Genomic DNA, 24,919 nt, shown 5'->3' on the forward strand with positions numbered 1-24,919 from the left:
CATGTGTAAATGTACTGAGTTATATGTGGATTTTATGGCTATTATATCCTTGTTATTTCTCTTGGTTATATGCTAGTTATGAGTATGTTTATGACAGACTTGATGTATGGATATCATCATGTTTTGATTTGCAAATGAATGTACAATGTATACATGACCTAATAGATGGTAATGCAACTATTGTGATATGTCAACAATGCTTCTTTACCAATCTCAGATAAATATGAGACCCCTATGCTTAGATACGATGTTATGACCTGTAGATTGCATATTTGTGACATGTGTTGACGAAATCCCTGTCATGGCTAGTATGGGTCCAGTCAAGTCATTGATAAAGTGTTTGCACTAGTACCTTTGCTCCAATATCATATATCATTTCTGAAAGTCTCATGAAGTTCTAGGTAGTGGCCTGATACCTGACCCTGAAAAAGTGGCACATAATTTGGGGTCGTTGGCTCAGAACTAGCTAAAAATGTCCACAATATCTGGCATGCCTATGCTGTGGGAGCGACTGGAAGGCCTAACTCACGTGCATGGCTTGTCATGGGAGCAGTTGGGATTCCAGATTAATGAAATGTTAAGTTGCCTAAGGGGTTGATCACTTGGAAGGGTTGGTTGGCTCTTGAAGGTTCTATAGCATGTGTGGAAGGTCATATTGGTTTGGTTTTATCAGTTCCACTTCCTTAACTGTACATGGGGAGTTGAGTCACATCATAGTAGCATCTCGTCACATGTTTACCCCGATGGACCGATTAACTTGGGAAAATGTGGGAGGAGGGTGTTACATTTTATATTTAGTTAAATATAGGTACAAATATTTAGTTGAGTATTTGGCTATGCTTTTTTTGAGTATCCACAAATTAGTTTAACTATCAAAAGCTACTAGCTAACTCAACTTTTCTACAAGAAAATTAGAGAAGAATCCCCAAATCTTGCATCCCGAATGGATTGTATCCCCCTTGTCCCTTTTCCTTTTTATATTCATGATTTAAAATTAGCCTACACCCTCTTTAGACATTGTTGGATCTCTAAATATAACCAAGTGCGCTATATCACTCACTAAAGTTTGCAAGATTGAATCCCTTTAAGATTTAAACTATTGGATTTGTGACTTTACTTTCCCTTCCTAATGGAACTACCATTCAAGGAAATCGAAAGAAAGATCATTGCATCCCAAGTCATAATTGTAGCAATATTTTAACCTAGTTGTAAGTAGATGGGATAAATATTTGTCACATCTATAAGTCCAATTTTATGTGAAGTTAACATTAAGTCTAATTGATGATTAATTAGCTTCAAGAAACTTTTTCACTACACAATTTATTATTTTCCCACCCAAAACACCTAAAGACCATAACCCATCGACTAAAAAACCCCATATACACATGCTTAAAACATTATCTTAAAAAAACATTAAACATGGTTTAATACAAAGACCCAATAAACAAGATATAAAATAAATTTAATAATGAAAAAAATAAAAAAATATATTTTCATAATCCAAAAAATACATTTATATCATTTAAAAACTATAATTTCATAACTCAATAAATATTGAAATTATAGGAATAAAAACACTTATATTTAGGAAAGTATTTTCACTTCACTCCATGATTTTACAATCCAACAATCATTATAAAAAAAAAAAAAAAAAAAAAAAACTATAATTTCATAACTCAATAAATATTGAAATTATATGAATAAAAACACTTATATTTAGAAAAATATTTTCATTTCACTCCATGATTTTACAATCCAACAATCATTAATATTTTCATTTCACTCCATGATTTTACAATCCAACAATCATATCTAAACATTTATTTTAATTAAAAGACACACGGCAAATCTTCATTTTCTTTCCTTCTCTAATAGGAAGATCCGCCGCTTCCTTGTCCAACAAGGGAAAGGAAGCTTGAAGTGGAGAGACCGAGAATGGAACACCGCCACACAAACACCTAAACAAGGAAAATCTTAATAACTCATTAGTAGCTTTATTTATTTATATTTATCATCTTCACATATTCGCAAACTGTGCCCTTTACTAATCAATGTACAATTTTTGGCATCCGCAATTTACAAGATTTTCAGATCCGCTTTAAGGTCGCAAAGAGTGACGATAACTCAGGAAAGAAGCACAGAATCACTAGGCCGACCGGGACGTTCATTTTGTAGGTTGTTGGTGAACTGACGGAACTGTAAGGTTTTTCTCTCTTGCATATCATCTGTGTTTTGCGCTCTCTTTTTTGGTATTCTTTTGACTCAATTTGACGAAGATTCAATTCGACTACAGCCGATCCTAAAAAACAAACCGCAGAATGGCTGAACCAGACTCGTGGGAGGAGATGGATTCTCAGCCTTCGCATTCTTCAGCTGCCGCATCATCGATGCACTCAAAATTGAACGCAAATGCCCCGTCGTTTACATTTAATGTCAAAGCCCCTGCTTTTTCACCGGTTCCGAACGCCTATTTTCCGGCACAATCTAGTACAACGCAGGCCTTTTTTCCGACCAATCCTGTGAACTCCACCAATCCTCAATTTGTAAGCCCTACAAGCCCCGTACAACCTATCAGCCCTACAAACCCCTCTGCAGGGTTGCCCCCACAGAACGCACCGGGGGCCGTTTCACCGTACGTCCAACCCTCATATCCTCCTGCGGTCGACCATCAAGTGGCGGCTAGAAATGACGTTGCCTCTAAAATTGAAACCCTGCAGCATTCTGAGCGGGAGCGGGATGAAACGAGGCCGGACTTAACCGATAAGGATGTTGAGATGGAAGTGGATGGTGGATCTGCCCAAGTCGAAGCAAAAGAAGCGGCTGCCGCCAACGGCGAGAGTAATGGTGCGTTGAGAGGTATTAGGAAATTCAGGGTTATATGTTATTTGTTGTTGTTTTTAAATTTAAAAATGAATTATATTGCAGAAATAAAAAATTACAGGAAGTAAATACGCAATGCTTTTCTTCCTTCTAAAATCTAAAGCATACTGATTTTTCGCAGTTCTCCTGGGTATTTAGACATTGCTTGATTTTGATTAGGTTATGTTTTCTTTGGTATTTGTTGAAAACATTTTCAGAATGAAAGCATGTGTTGTTTTATCAGTGACCTTGTTTTTATATGTTCTTTTATGATCGAGTCGTTTTTAGCTGAAAGAATTTGTTCCCTTTTTCTTTTCCGACTTTGCACAGAATTGTGAATTCTATCATTGTTTTTCTTTGTTTAATTTTTTTTTTTTTTTCTCATTTGACGTCTCTCTGACATTCTTAAGGGACCTACGTATTCCAAGAAACTTTAATGAAAAATGCAGCACCCAAATTCTTATCATATGATTGTCTTCATCTTTAAGATTATTTCTATCGAATTGATTTCGACTGTGATCTCGATAAATGTTGCCAGAAACCCGACCAGGAGACCCTTTTCTCATTTACCCACTGCCAATATCCTTCTCATGCACAAGTTACAGATGATTCTTTTTTTAAGGGGGTGAGAAGTTTTTTATATAACTCAGAAGAGGCAACAACATGTCATTTGTTTTCTTATATGTTGGCTTAGTTAACTATATTAAGACTAGATGTAACACTGAGTTCATGGTTAAGTGTTAACACCTCAGTTAATGAGTACTGGGTTTAGTTGGGAGGATACACACTTGCTGATGGCCATCATTCACCTTAGACTTTATTATAAGTGTTCAAGCCAATGACCGTTACTTTTTAGTATTTACAGTCGACAATATTTACCTAGCTGGTGTCCACAGTTGCATTTTACATTATTCAGGTTAGAATCAATTGTCTTTTCAGAAGATAATAATAAAATTTTCTTCATAAAACACTTATACAAACTGATTGTACTTAAATTCATGACTTACATATAAGTGTGTATGTATGTATGTATGTCTGTCGGTAGATGTCATAATTAACATTCGGGCTAAGTATTGAATATGATTTACCATTGGATGCCTCCAAGATGAACAATTTGGCCATCCTTAACTGTTGGGCTACTCATCATTTTGATTTTAACAATTCATAAGACATAAAAAACTTGTTTAAGTAATCTAATTTTTATTTATGCCAATAAAATGTATGTAACAGTCCCACATACACATGAAGTCAGCTTCATTTAAATCTATCAAAATATTCACTTACACATAAGATACTATTCTTATTCATTTCTAACTAAATTAAAGATGAGTGTACAACAAAGACAGTTATATGTTATATAATATGGAGAAGTCAAGATCCTTAGGATTCATTGTTATATCTAGGGGCAATGAGGAATCGTTTACCTGGGGTGCCCATAGTTGGATGCTCACTAGATGCATTGAACCAAAAACAACTGCCTAAACCATTGTCAAGACCCTGGACCTGTTCTTGACTACTTAATATGTCTGCAAGTGATCATTGTTTGGCCTTCCAAATTGTAATCAAGACCTCAGTTTGGACCTTTATTACTTAGAAAGTTAAAAACATTAGCCATCAGATAACCATTTAAGTTGTAAGCAAGACCCTGCTCAAAGTATTTAATACGGTATACCTAGTGCTTGTGCAATTATTATCTAACCTCAACTGTTGCACTTTTGGCATTTATAATTTAGTGGTGTTCATTATTTAGAACATCTCCATGTAGCCAAGCACCCCACCCTTGGGCAAGGGTAAGATACCGAAGTTGCATTGAAATGGATATGGATACGGGGTTTTAAACAGATATGGCAAATTTTCAAAAAATCTAGATACAATACGACAAGGAAATGGCATGTATATATATGTGTGATAAAATAAAAATTCATATTATCATTCATCTTTTAGTCTTTAGAATCTAGATTCTATATTTAAAAATACATAATCATCATCATGAATTCAACATAAACAGATCATCATCATCAATTCAGTATAAACATTGTCGTTATCATCATCAATGATTATTATAACATTCAAGTTGGCACCTTTGATTAACATGTCAATACCCACTCACAGTTTAAAGGAATATGAGATTGTTTTTAGAGTCACATCATACTTCATGAAATTATATATATTTCTTAATGAAATTATATGCCTAAAAAATTCATTTACCATTCATGTATATATATATATATATATGATAAAATAAAAAATTCATATTATCATTGATCTTTTAGTCTTTAGAATCTAGATTCTATATTTAAAAATACATAATCATCATCATGAATTCAACATAAACAAATCCTCATCATCAATTCAGTATAAATATTGTCATCATCATCATCAATGTTTATTATAACATTGAAGTTGACACTTTTGATTAAAATGTCAATACCCACTCACAGTTTAAAGGAATATGAGATTGTTTTTAAGGTCACATCATACATCATGAAATTATATATTTTTCTAATGAAATTATATACGTAGTGCTTCTGCAATTATTATCTAACCTCAACTGTTGCACTTTTGGCATTTATAAATTAGTGGTGTTCATTATTTAGAACATCTCCATGTAACCAAGCACCGCACCCTTGGGCAAGGGTAAGATACCGAAGTTGCATATATATATATATATATATCATATTATCATTCATCTTTTAGTCTTTAGAATCTAGATTCTATATTAAAAAATACATAACCATCATCATGAATTCAACATAAACAAATCATCATCATCAATACAGTATAAATATTGTCATCATCATCATCAATGATTATTATAATTTATAACATTCAAGTTGGCACCTTTGATTAAAATGTCAATGCCCATTCACAGTTTAAAGGAATATGAGATTGTTTTTAGAGTCATATCATACTTCATGAAATTGTATATTTTTCTAATGAATTTGACAGCACTAACACAGAGGCAACATACTGAATTTGACTTTATAAATAATATGTTGCACACTATCTTGGTCTATTTTCTAAAGAAGTCATGACATAGAAATATTGTTTCGTATCACCGAATATAATGTAAATTTAATCATTGTAAATAACAACGTCTACACATTATAAATTGGATTGTATTCTAGTAGCTACAACAGGAGATGCTGGATTTATTTATTCACAACCTAAGAACATATGACTAAGAATCAAGATGCCACAATTTAAGCAATTAAGTATTGCGAAGTATGATACTAGTAAAGAAATGCTAATAAATTTAACCTAATGCAAAGAAACTGCTTCCACCAGCCAACTTTGTGGGTGACAACTTTCCTTCTTGATTTCATGGATACCTTATGAGTTTCCATTCCAAATTCCAGGTTTCCATTCTTTAGATGTGGCATTGTTGAAAACTTATTGGCAAATACCTCTATCATGTCATGAATCCTTTTTCAAGATAAATGTTCACTTTCAGATGAGCTGTAGTCAGTGGATATAAGGTCTGCAAATAATTCAGCTGCATTTACATGCTCTGGACAAACAAACCTGGAATATATTCTAGCAATAAAGTGCCTAGAACATTGGAAACTTGGAAAACTGGAAACCTGGAAACGTATCCATATTTTCTGGAAACATATCCATATTTTCTGGAAATGTATCAAAATTTTCTGGAAACATATTCATTTTTTTTGGAAACTTATCAAATTTTCTTGAAACTCCTTTGAAATGTTTCTGATCTCAGGCTAGCCGTTTCCAAAAAATTGAAATGTGGCGGAAATGTTTCCATGCTGTTTCCAAGCTGTTTCGAACATGTTTCTGTATTTGAAACGCTGAATGACGTTTCTGGGAGTTGGGGGCAGGGCTCGAGGTTGGTTCAACAACAAGGCTTGAAGTCTTTACAACAATAAACTTGATATGATCTCAACATTTCTCTTGTGGGGGCTGAACTTGGGTGTGGAGGATAACAATCATTCCTCCTAACCCCGGCCAGGATGAACCTGGTTGACAAAAAATATATACTTTTCTGAAAAGTTTCTGCAAATTGTATGATGTAATTGCATGCAAGTCCTGTATCACCCTCCTCTTTATATCATTTCCATCCTTGGAGGTCAATCATAAATTCCACTAATCATGCTTTTTTGTTGTGCACTTTGATGACATAAATTGCAAATCTATCCCTTCAACATGACATGTTTATTTTCCTTAGCCACAATTATGGTCACAATGCTTTGTCTAGTAGGGAACAATTTTGCTCAAATGACAAAAATGTCAGCACAACAGACTGTTACCATTTGCTATGGTATTTCAAAAGTAGTTTGACTGGAGCAATTGATAACTCCATCTGTAATCGTAACAATGACAATTTATGACATTCTAGAAGTGCAATGGATTGCTATTGACTAGCTTGCAATTTTGGGTTTCAGGCATCTGTGGTTCATTTCTTTTAAGTTGAATCTCAGAGTATCCACAATAATAATCATACTTGTCAACGTTTCAAATCCCAACAGGGATCCATCATCAGGACAATTACTGAATGATGATAGAAGAAGAGCTTAGTGAGAGGATAAATAGTGTTAAGATATTTTGATTTCAAGGAGATGAGGTCGGGTTAAATTTTTTAAATTTATTTTTATTTTTAACTTTTAATTTTATTTATAATAATTATTAAACATGTTTTAAAGTTTTATTATAATCTTTATAATAAATTGTATTTTATTATTTTATTTTTATTAAAAGATCTTTTAATGACTAATTTTTATTTTTATTATTATAGATTATGTATAATGTTATTGTAATGTGACTAATTTTGTAATGATTAATTAGTTTAATTAGTTAATTGGATTCTATTATTTTTTTAAAAGTTATTATTATATCTTAATTCTAATTAATTAATTAATAATTATGATAATTAATTTTTATTTTATTATTAATAAAATATAAATTGAATTTATTTCATCATTATCACTAATTTTATTAGATTTAATTAATTAAATAGTTAATAGATATTATAATTAATATTGACATGTAATTATTTTTTATTTTTATTTTAATATAGGATAAATTGAAATTATTTTATTATAAATTAATTGATTAATTAATTAATAAATAGATATTATAATGACTAATTATTCTTATAATATGTTCATTCTAAATTGATTGGTTAGTAAACTAAATGATTTATAATAATTAATTGTTGTTAAAATATTAATTGATACTAATAATAATAATAATTGTTATAAATGAATTATTCTTATTATTATTGCAACTAATCTATAATTAATTATTATAAATACTTAATAATAATAATGGAATTATTATTAAGAATCATAATAATAACTATTCTTAACTATTTTTATTTTTATTTATATTCTCAATTGATGACCAACCTATATCATTGGTTTGACTAATCTGAGCCTTGAAATTTGAATATTAGTGATTCTCAAAATCTCTCTTAAAATTTGCTGAATAATTAATGAAATTCAGCCATGACTAAGGAGGTTGTTGTTGTATATAGCCTGTAATAGGCTCAACGTGTAGATTTGAAAAGGAAAACCATCTTTTTTGTTTTCCTACATGCCTGCAAAAGCCAACGGATCCTTCAATTCCAGTGTGTACATGCTTAGAGACTGTATGTTAAAGACGTAAATCGAAGGATGATCCTGTGAAGAGCATTTGGGATGGTGGTTTTATAATGCTAGTTTTTTAATCCTCCAGTGTCTTGTCTTTGTTGTAACAACGATATGCAGTGACTATGTCCTTGGCACATGGTCAAATGCCAAGTTTCCAGTCAACCCGCCACTACTTTTAAATATCCCACCTCATGCGCAAATTAAGTAGCACAACTACACTTGTATATATTTGTGATCTATTGCTTATGCAGATGTGGCCCGGCTCTCGTGTTTGACAACTGCATTCAGAATTCCTTATTTTTTGTTTAAACTGCATCCAGAATTCCTTATTTTTGTTTATCCATTCTGGAATGAGATGAATATAAATGCTATAATTTCAATCTTGTCGTGTTAATTTTGTTCTTTTAAGTTTTGGGTAGATGAACAAATTTCCTGAAACGAAATTTTGCTTTGAAGAAAACCATGGTCATTATGGAATTATGCTTAATGTGGAGATTTTCAGCTAGACCGTTCAGTGGAAAAAATATAATGGTTTTTTTGCTTCAATGAAGTGTTTTGAATTTCACTGCATTTAGATTTGAACACAAACATGAACCAGGTGACCAACACAGCTTCTTGTATATAAAGGCACTATAACAATGAAAACATGGTTTTCTTGATTCAATTACAACCAATTAAGTAAACTTCCTTGATGGTAAAGGATTTCATATAACATTCCATTGAGCCATATTAATGGCTACCCTAGCAATATTTTACTCAAAAGTCAAGACTCAAAACTCTCAAACTAACATATCATAGAATTAGTTATCAACTCATGGAATAGAATTACTAGATTCTCAAAATAACTCAATTGTGTGCCATGCCAGAGGTTCCCAATTACAAGATTTTGTAGGGCTTTTCAATGGCAATGACAACCAAAATGGATTATGCTTTGAATTTGCAGGCAAGATTGACCTTCAAATTGATTTACTCAAACAATGAATATGGTTGATCCCATTGGCAACACGTTCATTTCCAATAATTTCTGACCATTATAAGTTATAACAAGTTTGGATGGTGCCTTTGTAGCATTTCTACTAAGCTGCATGGTAGAAAGAATGTCAAGAACCTTTTGTAGAACTTGTTTAGGTGCCAACTAGGAACAAAAGAAACAAACAATATTTATAACAACCTGCTAATAGTTATAACAACATTTTTGAATTATTTTCTCGACTCTTTGAGTCTACATGCTAATAGTTATAACCAAAGCAAATTATGATTTTATCCTGCCCATTTGATTGTTATTGTTTCAAGATGATATTTGGGGGGTATTTAACGTTCGCGGGCTTTTGTGGGGATCAAGTGGGCGATAGCTCCCTGTGCCTATAAGGTGGGTCGAGGGCAAAGCCCTTTTTCTTCTTCTGCCGGGCATTTTCCACTGATTCCCATGGTATCAGTGAATCAATCTCCACTCCACTATAAATACACTAGTAACAATAAAATCACTTAATTTCCCTCCTTATCTTGATGGAAGACATTACATTTCTCATTTGCTCTTTCTTAAGCCCCTGCTTATTCTCTTCAAAATGAGTGTAAAAGTCCCAAAAATCAGGTAATGTAGGTGGTTCTTCCTAGATTGGTTTGGTATGCAATCAGCCAATTCAGACTGGCTCCATGCTGAAGTGGCTGGTTTTAATATTGGACTGACTGCTGTGGTATAGAACTGATCCTTGAATGAGTTTGATGCCCAGTTTGGTGCTATATTTTCTTGTTATAAGCGTTATCCAATATCCATTTAGCAGCATCTAAGTTGCAAGACATCAGGAAATAGGTACTCATTTTCAAAATGGGGAAACAAGATACATACTCACACACATACAATGTGATATTTTATAAATAGCACATCATATGAAACTTAGAAAGAAAGCATCATAAATGAATGAGCAAGAACATATAAATGCCAATCATAAATGTCAAGCAATTTTCCACCATCCCTTATTGGGATCCTCATCATTAGTATCATCCTTTGCCTCTACTGCAATCCTCTAGGGAGATCAGTCAACACCACCCAGTTTTAATGAAACTATCTAATCCAGGCTCTAAAATATCGTAGAAAAAACTTAACATGCTTTATCAATGGTTTTGACTTGAGTGAAGGGTATATTTTTGCCAAGGCCCCGACAAAGGAGTCCAAAAATTAATATCACTAACATCAAGGTACAGAAAGAGCTTGATGCTCTTGATTAAATGCCAATCACTTGCCCTTACACACGATAAAATATAATGAAAATGTTGCAATCCTACCAATCCTGAAATCCTGAAAACTGTTGAATTTTAAATGGGATAGGAAATTCTACGTTCTCCAGACAAAATCCGATGAGGTTCGAATCACTCTTAGACATCCTGAAACAATTAATCGTAATGTTTGAACATTTTCCTTAAAAAAGAAAGATAAAGGAAATGCTAAAACATTACCATTAATTGCTAGCATTTTTGGTGCAGATTGAAAGTAAAACCGTCTTTTTTAATGCCATATGTCTTTGCATAGTTTACCGTCTCCGATAATTTTATGAAGCTAAATAATAATTTGAGGCGGGAGACATGCCAAAAATCTTTTCATGAAGGATGGGAATCCAATTCTTTACATCTCATGGTAGTTTGGTTGACATGCCAACCCATATCATGTGAAAGAGCTGCCCAAACTTCAGCATCATTAGATCTACTTGAAGTACTGGAATGCTTTGTAGCACACACCGACATAATAAAGTTATAGATACTGTCTGAAAATTAAACTAAAATCAGAATCAAAGCGATATACACATTAGCCTGACAGAAGCTTAGTTGTCTCAATACTCCATGGTGCTTTGTAACTTCAATACAAATGATGAATCTTATTTAACGATTACAGACTCTGATGATGTCAGAGTATCCATTTTGTTGTCCAACTTCAGATTTTCAATTCTGTTAAATGTGTGAAGCCTTTTCTCCAAAATTCACCAAACTTTGGCTATGTCTGTAGAAGAGGGTTCTTCTGATCCAGTCTTTAGCTTCTGGTAAACAAGATATTGCCAGGTGATCCAATTGTAACTGCTCTAAATGAAAAGCCTTTGTTTTCTAATATCAGAATCAATACCATAATCATTTCTCTCATTGGATAGGTCTATTTTTTAAGTCCAAGGAAAACCTTGTGGGGAGAGCCAAGGGGTGCTTTCCTATATTCATGGATGGCATCCCTAGTGGACATGGACTGGCGTGCCTCACCCGCTGTCACAGAACTATCTAAATGCCTGACAATTTATTAACCCAGTAGATTGCAGATCCATTGAATAAATGCACCACTAAGTCCCTAACACAATTAGAGGAAGCAAAATTACACCAATCTCAATCACAAGTGACACAAACGGATTCTGCCCACTCAACCGTTCTTCATTAATTTCTCAGAACCTACTTGGGCTCCTGTCTTGGGATAATGGCCAACTGAGAAAATTACAGATACAACATACCTCTGATCCAGCGGATCAGGCCCTAGATCTGTTCTTGATCTCCTTGGCTGATCTGGATCTCCAGTGATGAACTTCTGCACTTAGACCCACACTCTTCATTTGTGGGCAGAATTGACTCTTTGAGCATCAGGTGGTACATTTCTCATAGTCATTTATTTAGTTAGTATTTTCAGAGTTTCAGGCAATTTGTAATGTGTATGTTGGTAAAGCTCTATATTTCTGCAAGGACATTTGTGTTGTATGATTTGTATACCAAATTGTTTCATACTTTTTTCCTTTTTGTTTGCAAGTGTCTGAAAAATCTAAAATTCTTTGCAAGTGTAAATTTCAGTGTTTTCCATATCAAATGGATTTTACATTTGATTTGAGTTTGATTTTTGCAATGCTGAGAATTAGAGAGGAATACACATGCAAATAAATTTTGATGCAATCAATAGAACACTGTGACAAACTTTCTTATTTTTGTTATTAGCATTAACTTTATTTCTGGTTTTATTAATTTTTCAGGGTACGAGGAGCAGGTAGTATCTAATTTGAAATCGTTGAAATTAAAGGACACAGAACAGAATAAAGGTATTGTATGATTTGGGAATCACGGTTTGATATGTTGATCTTCTTTTTTAACTGTCAGTGGTTTGTAGTGAACAAATGATGTCCTTTATATTAAGTTTGTTTTGGTTCCTTAGCTTTCAAGTCTTGCTTGAAGTGTTTAACTGAAGGCTTCATTTTCAGAAGTTGACATTAAGCATGAAGAAATGGCTCAAGCACATTTTGAGGATTCTCAACAATTGGAAGAGGAGATTGAAGAGAAGCCACACATGAATGTTGTCTTTATTGGTCATGTTGGTGGGTATAATTTTCATTTATTGCCTCTGATGACATTTTTAGGATTGTTTTCTAAATTCATGCTTTTTGATCTTCTCTAATGCAGTTGCATTTCCATCAAGGCAAGTTCATTTTTAATTTTCTCCAATATGCCCACGGATCTAGATGCACAATGAAAATATAAGAGAAGCAATTTAAGTGTTTGATTTTAGTACAAATTTTTGATTTTAGTACAAATTTTCATTTGCCCTAGTCGTAAATTGGCCTATATTAGACAAAATTTATATTATTTGTTGGGCCTAGAATTTATTTTTGGTGTTAATTTCTAGATAGTTGAATGCAATTTGGATATAATCATTTACTGTTGGCTTGGGGGAGGAAAGGTGCCCCCCCCCCTTTCTCATTCTTGGGGAATTGCATTGGGGACGGTGAGCTTTCCTTGTGAGGCCACCTCTTACACAGGAGTTTTGGTTCTCAGAAGTACTTGCATGTATCTGTGATTCAGCGTTGTTTTCTACTCCTTGATCTTGGAATGCAGATCTTATTTAGTAAAAATAAGATCTTAACTTATATGGGTTTAGTTGGCAATTGAGTTTGGAGTTGTATGTTCTAACTAATCGATGTTGGAGTTTATTAAGTGCATGTTCAGAGACTCTTTAGATGTGCTCAAAGTTGTAGAGGGTTAATTGATTATAGATATGAAAAATCATTCTTTGAGAATATCCGCAAACGAGTGTTAATGTTCTCTAGTTTTTGGTGTGGTGGTTCATCAAAGTGCCAAAATATCTGATATAAATTTGGTATTCTTTGCTTTTAATAGAGAGACAAGGTTTGTGTATGTCAGGTTCTGTATAATGTGGAAATAAAAAGCGCAATGCAAGCATAAAACAATGTTCTATTTCGAGAATATTTTTAGTTTTATGACATAATTTTGTTTTGTTTTACTTGTTAGAATATTTTTAGTTTTATAACGTCTTGTTGTGTTTTGTTCCTTTCAAGATAGTAGCATATCCTTGATTACAATCATAAAGGTAATTATATGTGTTTTTATGCTTTTAGATCCATGAAACATTTATGCTTTCCATCATTTGTTTCGTCTTTAACAATATGCATCCTCTGGGAAGTGCTTTCATGTTTTCATAGACTTAGCAGCCAAATTGCTGCGCGGAGGTGGGTCCCTTGTCCCACAAACAAGGGGGTCTCATACACCAATTTGGTGTCTGGCTTGGCTGTGACCTTCAAATTGGATAATAATAATAATAATAATAATTAAGAAATGTCTATTTTGGATTGCATGGTTAGTAAAATGTCTAATTCTCCTTGTTTATATATATATATATATAGAATCCTAGATGTCTGAAGTACTTCATTCATTTTTGTTTAAGAAAGATGTTAACATGGCTTAAGTTGCAATTTTTCTTGACAGATGCTGGTAAATCAACAACTGGTGGGCAAATATTATATCTGTCTAAAATGGTGGATGAGCGTACAATTCAAAAATATGAAAAAGAAGCAAAGGAAAAGAACCGAGAAAGTTGGTGAGAATTTTATTTTCATCTTTGTAAACTTTTTTTGGCTTTATAAAAATGATTCTTATCTTTTTGCTTTTTCCAAAAAGAATTGTACTTTCACTTCAGAAGAAGTATAAATACAATCCTTAGATGCTATCCAAGAGCTAGAAGTTAGGATGAGCCTAAACAGCTGGTGGCACAGTTCTACTAAGACCAACAGACTAAAACATCACCTGTCCCAATCAAAGGTGATACATAAATGAACATAGTTGGGTCTAGAAAAACAAATAGCAGTGATATTTGTCTGTCAAAATGCAACAGAAACTGCGGGGATGAAACTTGGAAATGGGTATGATTTTTTGAAAATGGTAACATCATGGAAATGTTGATCACTTGAGGGGGTATGTTGAGTGAATGTGGTATACAATAAAATATAAATATAGATATATATGGTCTTTTAAGTAAACACAATATCTTGCAAGAAAATAAGAATGTTACACATAAATGGAATTTTTAGAATTTAATAAGTAGGATTAGAAATGAATGAGAGATAAAGTCGTCTTTAACCTATTTTAGGTTTTTGAGTCTTCATGTAGTGGCATGGTCCTCATGTGGGCTTGGAAAAGTCAACTTGGAGGTTTACTTGAAATGCAGGTGGAACACATACCCAACTTGTGAATGGCTACCCAAGTCTTGATACACTTAAACAAACAATCTAGTGTTTGTGTTGTAGTGTCCTTATCCAAAAGGAAACTACTGTTACCATTTTTGATGTGATAGAAATTGAAAATAGTCAAAAAGAAAGGAAAATAGCGGGGATAGTGGGACACTTGCATATTGAAGGGTGGATAGTGCTTGAAAATTTGATTAATGGGGGAAGACTTCCGTGATTTCTTACATGTTAATATTTTCACAAAAATGTGTAGAATGCAAGTAGTAAAAAAATACGGAAAACATCATCAAGTTTGACACTTCTTTGGACTTTAATGAGAGATAAAGTAGTCTTTTAACCTATCTTAGGTTTTTGAGTCTTCCTGTAGTGGCATGGTCCTCATGTGGGCTTGGAAAATTCAACTTTGAGGTTTACTTGAAATGCACGTGGAACACATACCCAACTTGTAAATGGGTACCCAAGTCTTGAAACACTTAAACAAACAATCTAGAATTAGTGTTTGTGTTGTAGTGTGCTTATATCCAAAAGGGAACTACTGTTACCATTTTTGATGTGATAGAAATTGAAAATAGTCAAAAAGAAAGGAAAATAGTGGGGATAGTGGGACACTTGCATATTGAAGGGTGGATAGTGCTTGTAAATTTGATTAATGGGGGAAGATTTCCGTGATTTCTTACATGATAATATTTTCACAAAAATGTGTAGAATGCAAGTAGTAAAAAAATACGGAAAACATCATCAAGTTTGACACTTCTATGGACTTCAACCCAACTGATCACGTGGGATCTTTATCTTCAATCTCCATTGGGAATGCAAGTAGTAAGAAATACATAAAACGTCATCAAGTTTGGCAGTTCTTTGGAATTTTAACCCAACTAATCTTTATCTTAAATTTGCATTGGGAATGCAACTAATAAGAAAATACGTAAAACATTATCAAGTTTGTCACTTCTTTGGATCTTTATCTTCAATCTCTGTTGGGTTTTTGGATTGGTCACTGATTCCTCTTCATGACTTGCATGGGTTGAATGTCTAATCTGTGGGTTGTTGGAGTTGAGTGATAAAGCTTCCATCCTTTGGGCCATAATAAGGGATCTCAAATGACCACATTCAACTTCAATATTATTAGACCTAGGGTAAGGGCAAATCTCCTCTCCCTTAATAAAAGTGTGATGTTGAGAATAATGTAATATTAGATAAACACTAGAGCACCACTAACTTGGTTTGCTAAAATAAACCAAGAATCCAAATAATGCCTGGTAATATGAAAGATTAAAGATTTGCATGAGGGACTTAATTATATAGAGACTCCATTGAACAAATCTTAGTAATGGTTGTAATCCTTATAATTTGAGGGCAAGTGCAACTTTTTCTTGGCTTAATGAATCTGCATTGAAGAATAGAAGTGGATAAAACCTCTCTAGTTGTCTGGAAAACTTGTCACCTAGGCTGGTTTAATTCATCAAGAATGTAGTGAACTTAGAAGCAAGCACATTTCATAAGGAGCGAATAGATGTAAATTACAACTTATCTTGATTTTTGTGCTTGAACTCTGCCTCGAAAATCTTGCCAATCAGTAAATTGCCAAAACATAAAATTTTCCAGCAATAAAACAACATTAAATGTTGTACGGATTGCATCGAAAATGGTGCCCGAAACCCACTGTACAAACCATACAGATTTCAGCAGTACGTTTGCCTCGAAAATTGTGCCCAAAACTTGCCTCAAAATTCGTGGCCTTGCTATTGCCCCTCTTCCTCGATTTTTGTGCCTTTCTCTTGCTGTACGGTTTTGCCTTGGGATGCGTGCCAATAAATGCTGCTGCCCAGATTTGCTGAAATGTTTTCTTGTTGCTCTCTTTCACTTCCTCACTACTCATAAAATTTCTCCTTGCTCTCTCCTCTCTTTCTCTCAAATGCTCATGAAAGAATGAATTGATCTTTTTCTCTTCTCTTCTCCTTTTACTCGCTAAATGACCTCTTGGGTTACCCTAAGATCTAATGGCTGAGATTCATTTAGATCTAGGGATGAGAATAAATGTGCATTTAATTCTCACTTTCTATTTTTTAATTCACCCACTTAAATAAAGACCCATTTACCCTTTTATTTCCATAGTCACTTTTTCACTTTTTAATTCTTCATTGACTTTAATAAAGTCACCTTTAAATTAGAATATAACTTTACCACTTATAAAGTCACTTTTAAATTAAATTGAATTTATCACCTATAAAGTCACTTTAGGAGAAAAGTACAAATAAATTTGGACACTTTTCCCTAGGCCAAAGATCAAAGCCTTGGGGAACCACTTGTCCTTTGGTACCCAAATTTTAAAACTCCCTCTTATCGAGGAAAGTGTTCCTCACCACTCCCATCTTGTCTTTGAAGTAGACATGCTTGCCCCTTGGTAAGGTTTTGGTGAAAATGTCCGCTACTTGCTAATTTGTGGAAATGTACTCAAGCTTGACAACTCCCTTTTAGACATAGTCTCTAATGAAGTGATACTTGATTTCAATATGCTTTGACCTTTCATGAAAAATTGTATTCTCCGTGAGTTTTATGCAACTCTGATTATCACAGTAAATTACTAAAGGTCTCAATGCCTGACCAAATAGACCAAACAACATCTTGCTAAGCCATATGGCCTCACAACTAGCCAAACTAGCAGCCATATACTCTGCCTCAGCTGAGCTCAATGCAACTGACTATTGTTTCTGGCTGATCCACGACACAACTACCGAACCCAATCCAAATCCAGACCAAAATCCACAGTCCCCTGCAAGTAACGAAGAATGTGTTTTGCAGCCACTCAGTGCACTCTCCTGGGCTCACACATGCACTAACTCATAGTGTTAACTGCAAAACATATATCTTGTCGAGTGTTGACCAAATACATCAATTTACCAATCAACTGTCTGTATAGAGTAGGATCCATCAACTCGGAATTAGAAGTGTGAAGCTTCTTCCAGTTAGTGATCATAGGTGTAGACATGGGTTTGCAGTCCTCCATGTGAAATCTACTAAGAATATCCACAATGTACTTCCCTTGCCCATGAAGAAATGCCCCTCCTCCTGCGACACCTCCAATCCCAGAAAATAATGCATCAAGCCGATATCCTTCATCTCAAATGCTGAAGCAAGATCTCTCTTGCAACCCTCAATGAGTCTCTCTGCACCAGTGATGATGAAGTCATCAACATACAACACCAGAATGATAGGCTCCTCACCCACCACAATGAAGTATAGGTTCGGATTAACCTCACTCTTTGTGAAACCCAACTGCTGCAAGTATGTATCAATCTTCGAGTACCAAGCTCTAGGAGTTTGCTTCAGGCCATAGAGTGCTTTTTTCAATCTACATACATGGGACTCCTTCTGAAATGTGCTTGCTTCACATCCATCTGGTGGATCTTCAAACCCATCTTTGCTGCAATCGATATAATGGAGCGAATAGATGTATACTGAGCTACGGAAGCGAAGGTCTCCTCATAGTCAACTCCCTCTACCTGTGAGAACCCTCTCACCACAAATCGAGCCTTGAACTTCTCGATGCTGCCATCTGTAGCATGCTTTATCTTGTAGAGCCATCTGGAAGTAACAACTTACTTACCTTCAGGCCTTGACACTACCTCCCAAACATCGTTCTTCATAATAGAAGAATACTCCTCCATCATGGCCTCTCTTCAGACCTGCTAGCTGACTGCCTTCTCATAAAAAGAAGGCTCAGAGTCAACAATGCTTGTTACCAATGCCATGTAACTACAGAACCACTCAGGTGGTGTACTCTCTTTAGCCTGTCTCTTTGGCCCAGCAACTGATGTGGCCTCGTGCAAGCTAACTTGAAGCCACTTGGGCTTCCCCTTCCTTGAGCATACTTCTCCCATCGGAGTGAAAGAATCCTCATCATCATCAGAAGCTTGAACTCGTGAAGGCCTGCCAACTGACCTCATGCCTGAATCTGTGACTGTAGATGCTGAAGTACCGTGCGAATTGTCCATTAGTGGACTACCCTGTGAACTGCTTTGCGGACTGCCTTGCAAGCTGCCCGAAGGACCACCCACTTGACTTTGAGAGCCACTGCTCATTGTTGGACCTGAGACTGTAATCGATGTACCTCCTGATCCTTGACCACTGGATCCCTGTGACTGACTTAGTTGCTCTTGAGGGTCTGGTGACTCTGGATACTCTAACTCCCATGACCTCTTGAAAGCTCTCTCCTCCTCGAACTTCACATCCTGCCTGACAAACAATTTCTTTGCGCAGGAATATAAATTCGATAAGCTTTTGAGGTCTCGCTATAACCCACAAATATGCCCTTGTCTGTAGTGGGCTCTAGCTTGGTCCTGTTCTCCTTGGGTACATAGGAATATGTAAGGCATCCAAAGATACGAAAGTGCCCAACATCAGACTTCTTTTCAGAAAAGGCCTCCTTCAGAGTCACATTCCCCAAGGCACAATGTGGACTCCTGTTCTGCAACTACATAATAGTGTTGCAGGCCTCTGCCCACAAAAATAAAGCTAACTCTTGATCATGGAGCATGGCTTTGGTAGCCCCTACAATGGATTTGTTCTTCCTCTCTGCAACCCCATTCCGCTAGGGGTTGTAAGGAACTGTGAACTCCCTCCTAATGTCTGCCTCAGGAGTCAGCACAAAAATCAACAAACTCACCAAGGGTATACTCCCCTCCATTGACCGACCTGAGGACTTTGATCTTCCTACCTGTTTGGGTCTCCACAAGAGCTTTGAACTCTTGAAATTGCTTGAAGACCTCACTCTTGGTCTTCAAGAAATAAATCCAGGTCTTCATGGAGTGGTCATCAATGAATAAAACATAGTACTCATAGCCACTAAAGGATACATGTGACATCCGACCACTCACAACGGTATGAATCAAGTTAAGGATCCTGGTCGCTTTGCTGTCATTATGGGGAAAAGGGGATCTGGCAAACTTCCCCATAGCACATCCTCTGCATACGTCAAGGTGATAAGAACTGAAATTTGCCACACCATTGGTGATCCCCCGCAATGTACTCAAGGTCCTATGATACATGTGCCCCATCCGACGATGCCAAATCTCACACAACTTTGAACTGCTAGATCTGCTGTTGGTCCTGTCTCGGGTGCTGCTACTCAATGCCATTAGGGGTTGGAATGAGAACTTGTACACCTTGGAATGGCGCACACCAATCACTCAGGTTTTTCTTCATTCCAAGCACATATAAAACATTTGACACTTTCAAGGGAGGTTTGGGTCCCCTATCAAATGTTAATGCCCCCACACTGACTGCTCTAACCATGGTGTCATCACCATGTACCTCCATATCAGTATCATCCTCTGAAAGCTCTGAGAAGTACTCTTTGACTCTTGTCATGTGGCGGGAAGCGCCACTGTCAACATACCAAATGCTAGAAGATGCTTTGATAGTAGTGGAGAGTGCACACTCCCTCTGAACCTGTATGGCAGGTGATCTTGCACTAGTGGTCTCACAAGCTATGAACCCAAACTCCCGATCAAAGCTCTTTGAGAAGCTCTCCATCTCTGCAGAAGTTGCCATGGGTTTGTCTCTACCTTTCTTGTTCTTCTTCTCCGGACACACAACCACATAGTGTCCCAACTTTTGACAATTCCAACATTTGACTTTGGAATAATCCTTCTCTTTGTTCTGTTGCTTGCCTTTACTTTTCCCTTTGCCTCCACTGTTGGAAGCTTGCTTCTTTGCTTTGCCCTTCTTGCCTCTTGCTAACAATGCCACATTGTCATCCTCCTCCACTTGTTTCGCTGCCCCAAGATGGTTCTTTTTGATCTCATTTTGAATGCAATCATCCCACAACCTCTCCCATTCGGGAAGGTTTTCCCGTGCAACAATGCCATCCGCAAAATTCTCCCAAGTCTTGGGAAGACTGTTCAAAGCAATCCTCACCAACTCAGTGGGTGTAGTGATCTCACCTACGACTGCCAACTCATCTCTCACTAAAGTGATCTTTGTGAGGTATGAGGTATGCTGTAGCAGTGTCAGTATTAGCCATTTTAATGGCCTTCAGTTTCTCCTTTAGGACCATTTTTCTGTTTTCATTTGAGCTCTGGTAAAGACTGGTCAAGGCTGTCCACATCTCATGTGCATAAGTCTTTCCTCTCACATGAGGAATGACATGATCTTTGACTTCTTCCAGAATCAATCTTTTTGCCTTAACATTCTTTTTGTTAAACTCTGCCAACTGTACAAGGTTAGCAGGTACTGCTATTGGGTTCTGTGTGGTATTTATCATAATGCCCCACACTTCTGTTTCCTCAAAGATGCTCTGGATTCTCTCCTTTCATGCACTATAGTTGTTCTGCCCGTTCAACTTGTCTTTAACTCTCAAATCCAAAGACATGTTTCACTGTCCTACCAAACTGAAATTTTCAAATCTGTGGTAAAGGTTTTTGTATTTAGTGTAAAAATAAGCTTGTTGTAATTTTCACTTTGCTGTCCCAAATTGCACTTTTCAGCCAACCAAGCTTTGATACCATGAAGAATTTCAACCCCCATTCCGGTTATTAGTTTTCTTTATCACTCCATGCATTTAGTTCTAAATCCAAGCATGATAAAAGTTCTAAAATCTGGAAATGACAATATTTTCTGAAAACACAAATTTAGAGATTTCACAGTTGTTGAAATTGCAGAAATAAAACACAACAAAATTATGACAGCTACACACAAAAAATAACACAGTGATTTTTGGTCAATGTGACCTTGAAAAAACCCCCCTACAACTCTTGGGGAAAACCAGTTTGAGAGCTTTTCTTTATTTTTGAAAATGCTTTTATAGAGAAACTGAAATACACAGTAAAAATTCCAGCAACCACAAATTACAACTTATCTCGATTTCTGTGCTTGAACTCTGGTTCGAAAATCATGCCAATCAACAAATTGCCAAAACAAAAAATTTTCTAGCAATAAAACAACATTAAATGCTGTACAAATTGCCTCGAAAATTGTGCCCAAAACTTGATGTACGGACTGTACGAATCATATGGATTTCAACAATACGTCTGCCTTGAATTTTGTGCCCAAAACCTGTCTCAAAATTCGTGCCCTTGCTATTGCCCTTTTTCCTCGATTTCTATGCCTTTCTCACGTTGTACGGTTTTTCCTTGGGATGCATGCCAGTAAATGTTGCTGCCCAAATTTGCTGAAATGTCTTCTTGTTCTCCTTCACTTCCTCACTGTGCGGAAATTTTCTCCTTGCTCTCTCTTCTCTTTCTCTCAAATGCTCATGAAAGAATGAATTGATCTTTTTCTCTTCTCTTTTCTTTTTACTTTTTAAATGACCTTTTGGGTTACCCTAAGATCTAATGGCTAAGATTCATTTAGATGTAGGGATGAGAATAAATGTGCATTTAATTCTCACTTTCTATTTTTAACTCACCCACTTTACTCACTTTTAAATTAGAATGTAACTTTACCACTTTTAAATTAAATTGATTTTACCACTTATAAAGTCACTTTAGGAGAAAAGTGCAAATAAATTTGGACAGTTTTCCCTAGGCCAAAGATCAAAGCCTTAGGGAACCACTTGTCCTCTGGTACCCAAATTTTAACATTATGTTGCCAATGTAATTGTGTTGCTACTATTTTAAAGAGAACTGTAGTCTTCCCACATTCATAGAGTGAGTCCCAAGCGAGTGTAGGAGCCCTGAGGCAATACAAATACCAGAGATCATGACGAAAAATCATAGCCCATGATCATGACGAAAAATCATAGCCCATAACCCTTTGCAAAACCCAAAAGTGACACCTAAAATCATAGAGCCATAAAAGCCATCGAACTGCCCTTGAAGAGTAACTCAATAGGATATTTATAGTTGATAGCCATTACGAAGGGTCATGAGCTTGGAGGAAGCCAACATGAACATTTGAAGCTGACTTTGAAATTTTGGCAGGAAATTTAAAAATTTAAATTCGATCTCCAAAAATACATTTAAATATTCCTTTCTCACCAATTTAAAATTATTTTGGGGCACAAGGGTTTCTATGTGAAATTCATCCCATCGCTGACCTACTTTTCAACAATAAGGTCATTGCCCTCGATCTTTTTCTCATTAGGTTCAATACTTTTTAGTGATTGTTGATTTTTTTTTTGTGATGTTCTTGATCCGATCTTGTTTACCATTGTCATCATGCATGGAGAGCATATGTAATGTGTAGCACATAGGATCAAAAGTATTGTTTTGTTTTTGGAATCTAACATCTAAGCAGTGAGCACATAGTTAGGAGCATTATTTGTGATGATTTGAACAACACTTATCTCCCCCATCGACTTAATAAACTCATCCAAACTGTAAAATAATAGGTTTGCATCTTTCACTTTATTAGATGCATCAATAAATCAAAAACATGGTTCTCTAAGGGCAAGGGACAAGGAAATGCATGATTGTATGTTTCTTTCCAACAATCCATCCATTTGACATTATGGTACAACTTCTCATGGCTTTAAAATTCGATTGGTTTGAATCACTACTCGGTCAAAACAATGAGTACAATAGGTTTGAAGGTCAACGTGGCTAATGACACCTATTTGGGTTGAGGTAGACCTTGGTTTGGTACCAAAATGACTAAGAAGCAATCAGTTGCATCATCAGTTGGTCAGTTCATTGACAACTTGCACGTGTGACCATAGGCCCACACAAAGTGGCTTAGGGTGACTGTGAGTGGTATTTTGGGAAGATAGGGGCTGTTCCCCTATAAAAGTAACCCTTCGAAGCTTGTAAATGCATATCTCCCTTCTCATTTGCCTCACACATCTCATTTGGAGTTAGGGAGGGTTGATCCCAATGCAAATCTGGTAGTGTCAGTGGAACTAGAACCAGTAGCTGAAGCAAGCAAAGTGAAACGACCAATGGGAAGCATTAGGCGTGCAACTCAACCAATTCATGCTTTTGTTAAGTGACGTGTCTAGTTCTGATGCTACTACTATTGAGGTTGCAAAGAAGTCCTCAGACTCTAAGCCAGGTGATGTTTATGTAGCTCTTATTGATGATCCCATGTCTAGTAGTGGTGATGAATTTGATGAAGAGTAATCATGTTGATCATTGATATGTAGACTAGGCTAGTGTCCCAATGGCTTTTAGCATTGTTTTTAGACTCTAGAGGCCATTTAAAGCCTCATTGGATGTGTTTTTGTTGTTGATATGTGTTGCACTTGGTGCCATTTTGATATATTCACCCTTACACGGTATATAGATCATCAAACTTTGCATATTTGTCTCTAGTGGTTTGTAATCTTGGTTTTATATCATAAAAATATTTTTTTCATTAAAAAATTAATTATTTCATGTATTTTTTTAAAGATTGGGCCATTGAGATCTGACTAGTTTGGTTTTTTCGTTTTTGGTTCGAAAATCAGTTTGATAGGTGGACCGGTTTGGTTACTGATTTCAGTTCTTAAAAGTATTCAACTTGTTTTGATATGTGAGTATCTAAAATCCTTCGAGTATTCCCATATGGACAAAACGTCTTTTTGCATAAGTGATCCCTTGAATTCATGCTTACTAGGGCCTTTTAAGTTGTTTCCCATAGCGATAAACATGTCCCACATAGGTTGGTAATAAGTAGACAAGAATTTGTTTCACAATTCCTCCAAGTTTGAAGATGTCGTCTAGCGGCTAGCCTCCTCATTTACATGTTAAATCTACTGCAAACAACCCAAGATAATTCCCAAACAAGCTCCCAGCTCACTCTAAAATCATTACTTTACAACAATGCTCCAAAACTCCAAATGCTCAATGAGAGAGGTGTGAGGCAAATAGAGATGGGGGGTCTTGTTATAGTTTTTTTTGATAGGGTTGAAGGTTGGTATAAATTATACCTTGTCATGGGTTGTTTGTCACGGTGGAGCCTAGGACCATCTTGGTTGAGTATGTACAAACTTGGCCGAGTTGGGTTGGTTTGGTATTGAATCAACCCTGGTTAGGTATACTT

At 35.7% G+C, this 24,919-nt stretch overlaps 1 protein-coding gene across 7 annotated transcripts in view; it reads left to right on the plus strand.

Annotated features, from left to right (window-relative positions):
* The first annotated feature begins 2,035 nt into the window (after positions 1–2,035).
* Positions 2,036–24,919, plus strand: part of LOC149225435 (uncharacterized) — a 55,350-nt gene continuing 32,466 nt past the window's right edge. Inside the window, exons 1-5 of one of the 7 annotated variants that reach the window (XR_016247676.1) lie at positions 2,036–2,198; positions 2,294–2,844; positions 12,458–12,523; positions 12,686–12,796; positions 14,202–14,313. Coding sequence is in view for 1 of the 7 variants with exons in the window: in XM_089377095.1 (XP_089233221.1) it covers positions 2,319–2,856; positions 12,458–12,523; positions 12,683–12,796; positions 14,202–14,313 (830 nt within the window). In the remaining 6 variants the exon portion in view is untranslated. Of the gene's footprint in view, positions 2,857–12,457; positions 12,524–12,682; positions 12,797–14,201; positions 14,314–24,919 lie in introns of all 7 variants that reach the window. The other 6 variants (XR_016247673.1, XR_016247674.1, XR_016247675.1 and 3 more) reach the window with 6 other exon arrangements.

This window comes from Pinus tabuliformis, chromosome J (genome assembly GCF_031772625.1).
Source record: "Pinus tabuliformis cultivar Carrire ecotype Pingquan chromosome J, CPIR1, whole genome shotgun sequence".
Taxonomy (NCBI): domain Eukaryota; kingdom Viridiplantae; phylum Streptophyta; class Pinopsida; order Pinales; family Pinaceae; genus Pinus; species Pinus tabuliformis.